The sequence below is a fragment of the Danaus plexippus genome, chromosome 4 (genome assembly GCF_018135715.1).
Source record: "Danaus plexippus chromosome 4, MEX_DaPlex, whole genome shotgun sequence".
In the NCBI taxonomy this organism is placed as follows: Eukaryota; Metazoa; Arthropoda; class Insecta; order Lepidoptera; family Nymphalidae; genus Danaus; species Danaus plexippus.
Window position 1 is genome coordinate 6,725,524 of NC_083538.1, and position 15,222 is coordinate 6,740,745.

General features: G+C 31.2%; 1 protein-coding gene across 3 annotated transcripts in view; it reads left to right on the plus strand.

Moving 5' to 3' along the window:
• The first annotated feature begins 208 nt into the window (after positions 1–208).
• Positions 209–15,222, plus strand: part of LOC116768414 (uncharacterized) — a 58,831-nt gene continuing 43,817 nt past the window's right edge. The window contains exon 1 of one of the 3 annotated variants that reach the window (XM_032659125.2): positions 209–2,007. In XM_032659125.2, the coding sequence (XP_032515016.2) occupies positions 708–2,007 (1,300 nt within the window). In that variant the 5' untranslated portion in view covers positions 209–707. Of the gene's footprint in view, positions 2,008–6,308; positions 6,565–15,222 lie in introns of those variants that run through there. The other 2 variants (XM_061523950.1, XM_061523960.1) reach the window with 2 other exon arrangements.

A 15,222-nucleotide genomic window follows, 5' to 3' on the forward strand; every position in this document is an offset into this window, starting at 1 on the left:
CGTAACTACGAATTCGCTGTTTCTGCTAGACATATGTTCGTTAATCACGTGCGCATCGTGCATATGGTTGCGCTTCTGGTCAAAAGAAAATCTGTGCCAGTATAAATGCGTGGACGCATATTACGTTTGTTACGCTCTAGGTTCAAGGGGAGCCAGCCAGATTGCCGACGCGTTCCACTATTTATAGTGTCTCAAGTCTATTTAGCAGTTTGCTCTCAGTACCGAAATGTCTGGCCGCGAGAATAGCAATATCTGAATATTACACGTGCGTGTTTTATAAAACAATGAAAATGTGTACGTTAAGTTTAATCTGTTTTAACATTTATAACAGTTTTTGTATGTGAAGACGTAAACAGTGGACTGCGAACATGCAACTTATGCAATCCTTTCTACATCATTCCGTAATAGCGTCCAGTTAACGTAAACAGTGGGTGTTAGTGGATAGTGTTAGAGAAAATTATTGTTTTTAGTCGTGATTTTTTGTAATTATTAAATTAATACTACAACGACTTGTATGTTGGAAAACAAAATTGACATTGGTGCTATTTTAAAACAAATCGCAAAGAATGGTTGGAGGCATGCCAAATTTAACAGCTGACTGTAAACAAACAATATAATTATAATTTATAAAATTTTTGGATAATATAACATATTTTGCAAATTTATTTTCAAATGCCTGACATAGAAAACAAAGCAAATTTTGCAAAATGGCGGACAAAGAGGACACGAGTGATAGTGACGGCCCAATAATAGATGACAACGTTATCCGAATACAGCTTAAAAAACCTACACATAGGAAATGGGAGCTGCGAACCAGAAACCTTTCACCCGGTCTCAAGTTCCCAACTATACAGCTTTTTGATTCCGAAGGGAATCTATTAGTCGAAACAAACGATGAGAATATATCGATTACAAGCCTAGATCACGATGAGTCCCCTCTTAGAACAAGTCAGTCCTTAAGGGAGAAAGATTACAAGCACATAGTTAGGAAAAAAATTATAAGAAAGCACAACACTATATCAGGTGATAGAATATATACCCGCGTTTATCGCAATCCCGTGCACATAAAAAATAACGATATCTGTTGTAAAAACAACGACTGTTATGTAATCAAAGACGGTAGCTGTATAACAAACATTCCAAGTAAACTTACTGTAAACAACAACTTACATAATTTGCAAGTAAACAGCCTCGACACCACGCCCTTCCATTCAGAAGGACCGAGTGAAGCTAGCAGTTATAAAAGTTCCGACAATGAGACCTGCCACGATTTGCCGACTAATGACAAATTGTCTTCCAGTAACGAAATATTGGATGATATTGATTCTACTCAAAACTCGATAAATACATCGAGTATATCTTTAAACAATATCGATTGCAATAACGATGAGACCGATGTACAAAATAATGTTTGTTTGGGACTTCGGACATCGCAATCATTTGACTCCGCCAAGCTGCCGGTACACCAAAAGGGTTCGCATAATATACACCGCTCAAAATCAAATGCCATTTACAACATACCCCAAAATAAAATTTCCTTTCTTGACACATATTTAAAAAGCTTACCTGCCCGCGCAACTTCCAATCCGGATCAGTTTACTTCACACCTACGCCAAATAACGTTAGAAACTAATTCATGGAAACCGAAGCGAATCGAATCTCAACCATTTTGTGCCCAAAAACTGGAAATATATAAAGTAGACGATAATACTACGGAGAATGATTTTATGAATATATCGACGGACGTGCTCGCCGATTGTGAAATGAAAAAACGTTTAAAAATGTACAGACGAGGTTTATCTGAAATTGAGTCCCGATGTGGAACATCAAATATCTTACCGAGAAAAAGACGCCACACTGTGAGTGGTGGCATGCAAGTCACTCGTTGGTCCTCATCTTCTGAGAGTGTAGACGAAGCCGACGTCGTTCTCAACCGTTTGAAGAGACGGATACTTAAGAACAAGTTAAGAGAGAAACGTCGCAGTTTCGTCTCCAAATCATCTCTTGGTGAGTATAAAATTACTATTTCTGACTTATTACAAATTAAAGACCGTTCCTATTATTTTAAGTTTTGCTACTTAATGTAATGTGACACACAAGTTTTTCCTCTAAAGTTTAGGAGAACTTTCATTAATATTCAGTTAGGCGTTACTCATGAAGCAAATACCTCGAAAAGGTCTACAGCTCCCCACTGACGATTCTAGTAAAGCTTTATTGCCTATGCAATAAGGTTTGTAGGGACGGGGATTGTTTGTAAAGGTCCATGTTGTCCATGTTAACATAATAGACTCCATTATCCAATGATTTACGTCAACTAGTTGTTGGTTGCGGTTCAGGTGATTCAGAAATTCAGATGTCAAACGGTTGGTTGTGATAGAACGCATAACGCATGATAGTATGCGATCAAATTTAGGATATTGGATTATTCCAGCAAAGGCTATTATGCTATCGCCTATAATAAATCTCTCAATGTGAGTGGGTTTTGATGAATTGAGTTGATCGGCTTGTAATTTTACATATACATTATACATATATTGTTAAGAGTAGGTAGTGAGGCGTTGGTATCTTTGGTCTAGAAACATAATCTTTGTGGGGAATAAAATATTTATATTAATGTAAAAATTTCATGTAATATATTATGGAATAATTCATACAAATTCTTTGGTCTTTTTTGACATGATAAAAAATTCAATATATTTTGTAATATGAATATGACCGTTGTAAGTATCCATGTATGACATTTGCAAAGTTTTTTAAAATGGCAACTTGTCCTGACATAAATAGAAGAGTATCGCAACCTTGACTAAGAGTTCTATCTGACCTTTAGCTTAAGTTAGTTTAAAATAGATTTGCTAGTCATGTTACATACTGATTTTTATTTACGATAGTGTCTGAGACAGAAAAACGTACCCAAAAATATTAATACATTAAAGTCGAATACACAATTTTAATACTTAAAATCTGCCGCTTTATTTTAGTAAGCGGTTATATTTATTTTAAAGCCATGATGAATTAATATATTATATGATAATATGAATATTAAGAGATCCTATAATATAGTGTTGTTCACAAATGTATACCATCCGTTACAATGTGTTTGTATAAAATGACAGGATCTGGGAAAGGAATGTCTACTCAAAAATAGCTAAGTGTAGTAGGCGGTAAAAATGTATATCGAGGAATAAGTGGGTGGGAAAGAAAATTAAATAAATGTAGTGAATCTGATAAATATATATCTAACACTTTATTTCTTACAATTTGAACGTAATGTCAGAACGTTTTTATAAGTTTTTTTGTGTCTGTTCGTCAGTGTTTTCACAGAGTACCTTATGACAGAGGCTGCTCTAAAACATAAATATAAGTCCTGAAACTTATCAAAACTCGAAAAATATATAAAGATATTTATTTTTTAGAATATATTGTATTTCTGAAATATAATACAGATACTTTTAATTATTATATTTGAAATTAATATATATTCAAAAGAAAAAAAATTCTTAATGTATTTATGTATTCAATGCAATCTGTACGTGCTAAAGCGTATTATAACATGAAATTTTTTCGATGAAATACTTATAATTAAATTGTGCGGATCAGTCACTATGGAGCCCTAGCGCCATCTATACACGAGATTCAAAAGCCGAATTAACTTAAGCTAGGATAAGTTTGTAAACTTCAGCCCTCTCTCGGTATGTGAATGAACTAAATTGTTAGACATTTAACAACGCTAAAACATAGTTCCACTGAAACTCATACAATTCCCCACCCTGTGAGACATTAACTAAACAGGTTTTTGTTTTAACAGTTCAATGATATTAATAATAACCGCATTTGTTTTTAAATGGTCTACGGGTCAACGTAAGAAATCTCTTGTCTGGTTTGAATTAAACTCAATCGCATCATATATTTGAGTTCTTCGTTTTATAAATAATACATTTTGATTCGATCTCGTATTTTGTTTTTATTTTATATCTGGAGTACAGATAATAAAAGAACAAAGTAAGTTTAATATATAATGAGGAAACCTATACTATACATCGTTTGTTTGAAAGTATAAAATAAATGTTGTCTAGTTAGCCAGCGTGTCATAATAATTACAATCATAGGTAAATACTACTTACACAAGAAAATACTTTTACTCATACCAAGTATATAACAAACATTCTCACTGCAGCTTAAATTCTAATATTTAAGATAAAAGTTATTTCAAAAAGGTTTACTTAATTTCCGTAAATTGGATCGGTTGGGTTAATGTAAGGTATATAACAACGTTTTTTTTATTTTTTAAATCAAGCCTAATCGAATATTCACTGTACGGTCTTCACATGTTTGCATTAAAAAAAGACAAGTTGCCATCTTTCTTGGCTTGTAACTTATCACTAACTTTTTATGATAAAATTAATGTCGGAGGTTTGCTTGTGTGTATGATTTATACCTACACACATCCCCAATACCTATCATTAAAAGCTCAAAACGAACTACCCCTTGTCGAATTTGCCATATGTCACCTTTCACAAATGTTAGGAATATTGTAACACGAATATCTTTATTACAGTTCTTTAATTTTTTAATTAAAATAATGATTCAAACAAATATTAAGTGTTTTATCACATTGTGTTATAAGCACTTCCACGAAGCTATTCGGATATAGATAATAAATTTCTCTATAATCTATAATTAAAAAAATTAAGACTATCTATCATGTTGTTTGTAGTAAGCAAGTGTCGAATTTTAAACAACCAATCTGGTGTATTTAAAATTAAAAAGAATCGAATATAAATAACAAACCTTATCCACTCAGTCAGATGCTGAATCTGTGGCTTGTGTATGATTCCATTGATATTTGTTTCAATAGACATTTAATGTAGGAACTAAGCCAAATTCACGTCAGATCACACTCAAATCATCCTTAAGATACTGCGTTGTTTTAACTAAATTTCTATTCAAAGAAATACTATTAATTTAATTTTAACATGAGTGTGAGCATAACTTCCTTTAGAAGTGATCCTTAAGTTTTAGAAGTATTAAAAAGGATCGACTGACGTCTGAGAACAAACTTAGAATATGGATTATATCGACGGCAGGTTTTGCAAGTTTCTGATAGCGTATTATAGATGCTCTGAACGTAACTAATACGGTACCCATACATAAATTGGTTAGGAAAGTACATGAATTTCCCATACATACATTATATACTTGTGGGGTGTACCTTAATATTTTAGCGTTACAATTTCGAAGGCTTAGGGGCACTTGTTTCATAAATCAATATAATGGTTTCCGCTCTTTTTTGACTTCGGAGAAACCGATGAAAAAGTGACATACAAGAAATCTTTGTACATTGGCTTCGAGCCAACACTTGAGACGATTAGCTGCAGTCTTCAGTATGGAAACCAAGTTGGATAATAATGATTGTACTTGAGTTCTGGTACTAAGAGCGAGCTTGTATTAACAATCATAATATGTATTTTTTACGACACGTTTTGTTATATTTCATTTTACTACATTCAGTCCCGTCTTTAGAAAAACTATTAATAATTAAAATATTTATAGAGCATAAAAATTTGATGTTTACAATTTTCTATTCAACTAGATAACTACAACCGGCACAAATTGCTTAGGTAAGGGCAATTATTTATAGCCTCTTAAATAGTAGCCTACGTAAGCAACGAGCTAATTTTTACTGAGGGTCAAGGCCGTTCAGGTCATCGCATTAGTCGCTGCGCTATAGCGGCCCTGCAGTGGATGTCTGTGACAAGTGGCGTATCCGTTTTGCGGAAAACTGCTATTATCATAGTTATTAACAAAGAAATAGCCATCATTTTCTTAGCACGAGCTTAAAAACAGAAACACATGGTATAGTACATGCGCAGTGAGGGCGCCGCAAGTCAATATCCTCCCCCCCAACCGACGCCATGACGCGACACGCCAGCGTCGAGACAAAAGTGGCTATACACGATTTTGATCTTATTTTTGATTATGATAATACTTATTTGTAATTTTTACATTTTTTATTTCTCTTTATGGTAAACATTGAATTATGAAATGACGGGTTTAATAAATATTACGTCGAATTAAACATAAATTTTTCAAATATATAGATTTCAATATATGAAAGAAACTAAAAAATGCAAGTAATTAGATATAGTTGAAATAGACATAATAAAATGTTAATAATATATCAATGTAGATAATAATTTAATTAAAAGAAGAAAACGTCAAGTAGATTTTAAGTTAATTCGACTTACACTAGTTCGACCCAGCACCGCGTTAGTTGTGCGTTTGTCCGCTAGAGTGGCGGAGATCGCGGGCCAGCTGGTCGCTTTGACAGCACTCGGAGCACGTCCACTGTTCGGTTACAGCATATCTCACGTGGTTAAATAATACGATTTTTGACCTCACGCGATACTTCTAAACAACTTTTATATAATTGAGAAAGTGTTGTCATTGTGTTTTGGTATTTATTTCCGTTTTATTTGTGCGCACCGACCTGTGGTATTTATAATTGTTTGCTTTTCGTTTGATTTGAACCGGATTTTGTTTTATATTGCCGTGTGTAAGATATCGGTAAGTTTGTTATGGTTTCTTTTCAAGTTAAGATTTTGATAAAAGTTGTTATTTCTATTCTTTCCCATTTACTTTATTATTTTACTTTTTATGAAAGAAGGTGATGAGCGCATATTATCTATTCAAATGGAAAACAAGTTATTATTATTTTTATTCTTTAAAGTTAATTATTATAAAGTAATAATTAATATAACAATGAAAGGTTTATTATATAGTATTTATATAACTAGTTAAATGCATATGATTGTACGAAGTCCGTTTTAACTTAAAATAAAAAGGATCAAATGGAAAATTATTCTATTTATAAGGTATAAATGTGGTTCCGTTCCATGGGAGATTGCCGACTTAATTGCTAGGAGTTCCAATAAAACCATTAGTTACCCTCATGGTCATTGTTGAAGATGGGATCGCTTGCGCAGGCAACCGTGGAGCATGTACGACCTAAGCCATCCATAACAATAAAAAAATTAACAAAATCAAGACCCATGGACGGTATATATGGTGAAGCCCGAAAAAAAGTTATTGACTATTAATGATCATATACATAAGATAAGTTTATACAGAGTCATTTCAAAGGAGGACCAATTTGGATATTATTTCATCATGCAATATAGTTTCGTCTTAAGTTGGTCCTATAAATAGGTATATTTTTATGACCTGATCAAAGCACGGATAAAAATCTCTTTCGCTAGCACCTGGCCTTGTCAAGTAAAGAGAAAAAAAGAAATAAGATGAACCATATTTCTTCTTTACGTTTTGTATTCGAATTTCGAAAAAGTTTGAATTCTAAGGAATGAATAAGAAGCGTTTTTTATTTAAGGCAGTTAAATTTCGTCGAAAAATAATTATATTACACATTTACTTGCGTGTCGCCTTTTGTTCTCGGTAAATGATCTCTATTATTTCCATATTGAGACACCGTAAATAATTTTCTGTTATTGTCACTCACGAGTTCAATGATTCATAAACAGATATTCAGTTTGCAAATAACGTTTAATTAAACAGAGTTTACATAGCGACGGCTTATTTAAGGAAAAAAATACAGCTCTTTGTAACTTCGTAGAAACAAATCTCTCATAGAAAGATTTTATATGACGCCGCAGTTTACTCTGTATGCGATTAATATTTATAATGTTATATGTTTTACTAAGAACAGTTCAGTATTTTTTTATGTTAAACGCTTTAGTAGGTAGGTACTCCAATTATAGATTACATATAATTCTTCATAAAATTTATCATTATGGGTTGATCTTCATAAATTTACATACATTTTGTATATTGTCGATTAAAATTAAATAAGTCATTACAAGCCGATATTTATGCAATAACATTTATATACTGTGAATTTATACTCTGTGGTGAATTTATACTCCATTAGGTATAAATGCTTAGTGTTGGGATGATACATACGATAGTCGAAATAATACATCTCCAACTTTCGTTCATTAACGGTACTTTGACACTCTTTGTAAACAATAATTTTAATAAAACTATTGGTACAGTGATAGTTGTTCAACACCGCTCATTCAAACTCCTAAGGGTTTTTCCACTTATGGAATGACGTCATTATGAATTAAGAGCTCTTAACGAACTGTTAATTATTTTTAAAAGACCTAACAAGATTGATTATACTAGAGAATAAACATTGAGTAATGTATTACTTTTCAATATATGTATATTTATATTATTACGTGTAAATAAAGTCGATGTCGATTTTTGGTAACCTCAAATCTGCGTGATGGATGGAGCTTTGAAGCTATTTAATTAAGAAGCGATTCATTTTACATTTCATGCTAAAATAAATAATATTAATGAAACATGAAATAAAAAATGTGTATGATTTCATATTTCATAAAGTTAAATTATGAACTTGATTCAATCTAGTACGTATATTATTGATAGCTACTTTATGCACATTTTCATGTACAAGATCTCTAAATATTACTTACGTTTCAATTCGACCCTTAACCTTTTCCTAGATATTGGAAAACATGGCAATATAATCTATATTCTGATTTAAATACATGAGTAGGTATCACAATAAGATTGAGTATTGATTTACAAATCGAAACCCCCTAGATAAACTTATGACTAGATAGATGTGAAATGATATTTTCTCAAATTGTTAGCGATTAAACGAATTATAATTAATAATATAAGCCGTTTAAATGAAACTAATATTTTTCGGATAAACTACTGCCGTGATCACGGTCGCTGAAAAGTAACCGAAACGTCGGGATTAAGTAGTTTTTTAAAATAATAACAATCCGCGTAGTTTATCCGAAAAATATTATTTTCATTTAAATGAATAAACTCGCGAAAATCTTAGACCTCATTAATATAAGCCGTGTTTTAACATACAAATTATTTTGTTTAACCTAATATAGCAATTGTGCGATTCAGACAGTCGATGAAATCGTTGTTTGATGTTTTCTGAGAAAATATTTATAAACATTTAGTGTAGTTAGAATTTAATTACAAAAAAATATCACGCACGCAGTTTTTTTAAATATTTTATTCAATTTATCCTAATCGCAATAAAAAAGATGTTAGTTATTAAATCAAATCTCAAGCTCATTACACACAGAGGAACAGTTTAATGTGCTATGTTTCGAGAAACCCAATTGTATATAAAATTTATTCAATTAGATATAGTTAAAAAAAATATCTTTGTATTAGGGATATAGTTAATAACTTAGGTGAGCTTAGACTTTAGAGGAATAAGGATGACATGATCTTTATAGTAGAAAAATAAAAAAATTGTTGGGTGTAAAGTTTTAACTTAGGATATGAAATTTATGTGTGTGTCTTTGTGTCTCGGTGTGTGCTTATCATCCGATTAATGTATTTTGAAATACTAGACAAAGACAGTGCCTACTTTGTGAAAGTGAAAAAAATATTGCCATGAAACTGAGAGATAGACGAAATTCATAAAAAACCACCCATTAATGTGCCTTAATATGTAAGAATGAAATAAAAATATGTTTTGATGTCTCTACGAGCGTTATATTTAAACATAATTTGCATGATTCTGAAGCATAAAAATATTATTCCAATTAAATAAAAGAAATCAAATTTAAAACATATTTCAGTGATTTATTGCGTAATAAAAACCAAATTGTAAAACGTGCGGAAAGGGGTAGCTCATTTGGCTATAAAATGGTTGTCTCCAAGTGGAATGGCTTGACGAATTAAGGGTCAGTATGAAAGCGAGAGCGTTTGAGAGAAAGCGTTATTATGCATTCTAGCAAGTTTTCACGATGCTTCCAGCGAGCTATCAAGAACACCTCACGTTTTGGGGTCAATGTCGACCGCTTAGTTCTATTTGCATGCAAAATAAAAGTTGTGCTTTTGACATGGTCACTTGTTTGATAGCTGTCGCCAGCTCTTCTTTGATTCGAATAGAAATTGTTCATTTCAAGTAGACATAATTTTTTTTTTCATACAATAAGCTCTTTACATTTGTGTAGTGTAAAATTGGTTCTGACAATAAAGCTGATTTATTGCTCAATATTTAAAGGACAGTTGATAATCCAATAGCCTAGACTCTAGAGATCCGCACTATTGTGGTGAGCCACTCATGTCACAAGCGTAATCTCTATGGAGAAATAAATGGGTGAAGCATTTTCCGGGACGTTGGAGAATTTATCCTTTAAGTGAATTAAAGTTAGCTAACAAGTTCCTACATATGGTACCGTAAAGGGATTATTTTCATGATTAGCGTAGTAGATATTCAAAAAGTGCCTTGAAGCTTAAGAGAAATTTTACGCAAAGTAATTTTGGTGTTAGCTCGTAAATTTTCGAGCTTTATCAAATTTTATTCACGAGGTTTACCAGGATTTACATCGATCTCCTTTAAAAACATTATAAAACCCATTGAACCGCAAATTTTGACCGACTTTTTAAACTATTAGCGGTGCAAGAGCAGTTATACTTTAGTAGTTGCACTATTAGCTGCTTAAATATATGCAATTAACCCAAACCGTACATGCCGGTGTTAATAAAGAAACTTATGCTTTATATATATTAGTAGCATTCGACTCAGCAAAACTACATAGTAATATATTGAGGAAATTGTGTTTTCGGAACTAGCATTTGGGTGTGGTGTTCATATCGGTGATGTTGATATTGCATCAACGCTTCCAGTCTCGATTATGAATTATGGATTTTTATAGGAAGAGTTTTGATCATCTTGAGAGTCGTCGTGGAAATATTGTGAAGTTCCTGACAAATAAAGCTGGAACTAACATTCAATCAGATTTTTACTTAATATCGTTCTTGACTTTTCTAAATATTTTTAAGTAATTCTTTAACAATCCAACACAGCGAATAAAGGAGTCAACAACGTTTACGAAATTCGTATTTAAGTCTTACAGATCTCGTAATAAACACTTTAGCATAAAATTCTTGGATTCTGAAATACCTTTGGTACAAACATTTGTTATACAACCTTGGCATCCTAACAACTAGTAAATTATTACAAGTATATTGCTCATTGAAAATTTATATGACTGTAATCATTTTTAATTTGACCCCAATGTATTATAATGTTATATCATTATAATACATTTTGTTTGTTTGAGTTTATTGTTACGTGAAGTATTGTTGCTGAATATAGTAATTTAAATATCCGATGTATGTACTTATGCGGGTTTGGTTCCGCATTCATTATAAATAAGTTATTTTTGATTTGTTATAGTGATTAAATGAAATTATACGTTCATAATTGCTAAAATAATATTATACATTTTGTCACAAATTTCTAGTATATTTATTTAAATTCAATGATCACTAGGTTTTTTTTAAAACTTGTCCGTATGTTTTTTTATCGAACCTTCAATCTGAATATTACAAACTGCAACACTCAATATGATGATTAATTTCTTCTAAATTCTTATTTCCTTTGTAATGTGATATTCTGTCTTAAAGATCTAAATATGTGGCAGGAGTATAGTTATATACTTTCTTATTTAAGCTTTTTCGCTTCTCTTTATAAAATATTTTTATTGCGTATGATGAGGGTAGTCTGAATGTTGAAATAGATTTGTTCTTATAGAACATATTCCCTACTTGTGTTTCGCTTTTGCACCATTTCAATGATAGTTGATAAATGATAATAAAAAAAACTAAAGCCATGCTGAATAGGTTAAATCCTACATATATTTTTTGATAGTCTTTATACGAATAAATAATTGGAGTCTATACATTAAGTATGGCAATAACATTGGAACAACCGAGCGTTTTTGACTCGCAAGCTAACTAGTTTACCGAAACTACAATACAAACGTTTGGACTGAAGATTCCTTTTGTAAGCGAATCAACAATTGGGAATGTTTTTTGAAAACCTTGTAAAGGAGAAATGTTTGAAAGAATTTAGTAGGTATTCGTTAGCCAGGCTACTTGAAATTATTTATTGTTATAAAACATATGTACGTATCTTTTTATTATATTTATTTGTTGATTTTATGATATATATTTTTAAAAACATCTTCTTTTAATAAAATCTTTATTAAACATAATAGTATATTTATATGTATTTCTTGTTAGTTTCATAAATTTTTCTATTAACTTTTACGTGTAAGGTTTAGGTTATATGAGTATAGTTCTAGTAGCACATCTGTAATATAGAGAATAAACGCTGATAAATAAAATTTTAACAAATCTATAATAAATTGAAATGTATCTTATCACTAAAAATCAATTTTGGATGCGATATGGGAAGTGTCAGAAAGTGCTGAATAGCACAAAGCTAACGCGTTCTATAAATAACCCTTAACCCTTTTTTCACTTAAGGTCAGTCAGGTAGAGGGCATTGGACATTATGGTATACCATAACAAACGATTCATTTTAGACACCTTCTGGGAGGTCCCATAAAAACGGTCGATACTGAACTCAAATTGGAAGTGTATAAACTATGGCATTATTTCACTTTGTTTTATATATATATATATATATATATATATATATATATATATATATATACATACATTGCTAAATATTTATGTAGTATGAATTTATTTTTCTATTTAAATAACTTATCCTTATATCATTGCATATCGACTGAGAAAACTTTTATTGGAAAAATGATAAAATTCCAGTGCCAGGTCGTACCAATTGAACGTTGTGCAATCCCCGCCCTGGCACCGATGACGTTTTCACGAAACGCAATTTAAAGCAAACAATCCATTTAAAAGTTTCGAAGGCTTTTCATCAAAGCGTTTTATTCATAATATACTTGTATGAATTATTCCGTTGAAGTTTTAAACACGATCATTCTTTTGTAATCATCTATAATGTTTTTTTTCTTACGGTGTTGCCACTATTATAGCTAGTTTAAGGAAGTTTAATAAATATAAATAATCGTTTAATTAATATATGTTATATCGATAACAAATAAAATTGCTTGTGTCTTTTTAAAGTTAGCAACATTAATTTTGTATTTATTGGACACTTGGATGTGATGAACTTCATATATTGATCGATGCGTTCACTTTAACGAACAAGGGCCTTCGTTCCCATAATTAAGATCAACTCACTATTCCGAGATTATCGTTAATATATACATAAACATAAATCTCATTATTTTAAAATGTATCATCCTCCTTGAGGTTATTTAATTTTTAATAGGTTATTAAAATTTTCCGTATATTTAAATAACGTATTACTGTTATAATATCCTTGAATGATTTAGATTCTCCTGTAATAGTTTTAACGACGATTTTATGCTAAACTTTGCCCATACTGTGGATGGAACGGTCGTGATAGGGACTTCTGTCTGATTATACTCTTGGTTTTCGATTAAACTGAACAATAAATCACAAAATACGTTTTTCATATTATTTATAAAAGTCATTGATAAAATTACGTTTGAGCTTGGATAAGATCTTGTTATATATAAATAATAGTATGTTGTATAACTATTATGGGATAGCGTTGAAATTATTTACACAAAACGTCGTGATCAGGAGTATTATAATATTACATAGTTTGAATCACAAACATACAACCAAATGTAGCAAAACAACTCAAACGTTTAAAGTACAATTAGGTTGAAATTATACATTATTTTGGTAATTTTTATTATCATATAAAAATACTTTATATAGGAGTATATAAACACAGTCTGTGTTATATTAATGACCTCAAAATTATCCATCACTACTAAGTATACTTTCTCCCTTCACTGAAAATAGGACTTCAAAACTCAGATTTATTTTAACATATCAATTCTAGCCTCTATTGTTATAGCGATAAAAGCTACAGTCTATTGTATTTATATAAGTGAGTAATGAACTTGACAGTGGTAATATTATTGTGGCCGATGCATTCCGGCGCTATAAATACCTAACGTGAGCAAGTCCTGTCTGGTCGAGCGTACGGTTTGAACCTCTACGTTCTAACATTTTGATAAAGAGATCCATTTAAGGAGTTTGAATATATATTTATATATTTTAAATGTGTTATTTATTCCATAATACTGTAATAATATGAATATTTATGATATATCACGAGGAAAATTAAAATGTTAAAATTAGCCTACTAAGTGTAGACCATATTATCAAATGATCAAATAAAGAACTCTTTATTACAGACGGCGTAGCGGAAAGATGGTTCATAATCTTCATATTGTTGCCGCCGGCTATAAATACTTTCAATGTGTGCGTAATCTGAATTTGAGTGTGTGTATACACCTAATCCCTAAAAATTCCCTCCATACAACCCCCCTCCCCATTCCTCGCCCCAACAGAAGATACGCAACACGGTAATATTACGTTTATAAATGAAACTCTATATAAAACGCGTCAAACTGTATTTATTACACGGGAAAGGAATTCGAATCCCTCAAGCTCAAACTCGAGATTTCTTTGTGATTCAGCCCACGTTTTTTTTGGATGCGAAATGTATTTCTCCCGCTACATTTATTCCGTATAAATTATTTAAAATTACTCAAATTGGATTGATGTGTTTGTTTTATGCGACATTGTTTGTCTGGCCTACTGCTTCGCGTTCAATCATTGACATTTCTCAATACATATGTATACTCCGCTTTTAGACTCATGGGACACATTCATCACTTTTGAAATATTACCGAAATATTTCAAGACTAGTCTAGACGAGGTTCTTCAGAGATTTCCATTTTATAGCGACGTATACACAAATATTTTATCACTAATGATTCACACTGGCTTCCGATGACATAAGGCACGTTCAAAATGTTTCGCTTTCAATATGATAATAATGGAAAGGAAATGTAAAAAAAAAATGTTAAATAAAATTCTGAGTTCGGAAACTGATCTTATCGAGAATATTTTCCCTCAAAACATAATGCAATTTTTAAAAGAAGTTATAGTAGAAAATGTATTATAAATTTAAATCCTGCCCTAAAAATTTATCTATAGAAATTACTTCGTGATCCGTTCAGGCGGTCCAAAACTTACCCTTAATAAAAGAAAAAAAAATAAAAACTATATTTTCGTCTTTCAATATTATTCGATTAAATATAACTCTAAACCTTTAAGCAAATATATTTATTTTAAATATAGATATTATAACGTTCAGATTCTTGACTTTGTATAAGGTATATTAGGTTAATATAATTCTAGTATAATTAATTATAAGCTCTGATTTTCAGCTGCTCTTTAATATGCGCTACCTTC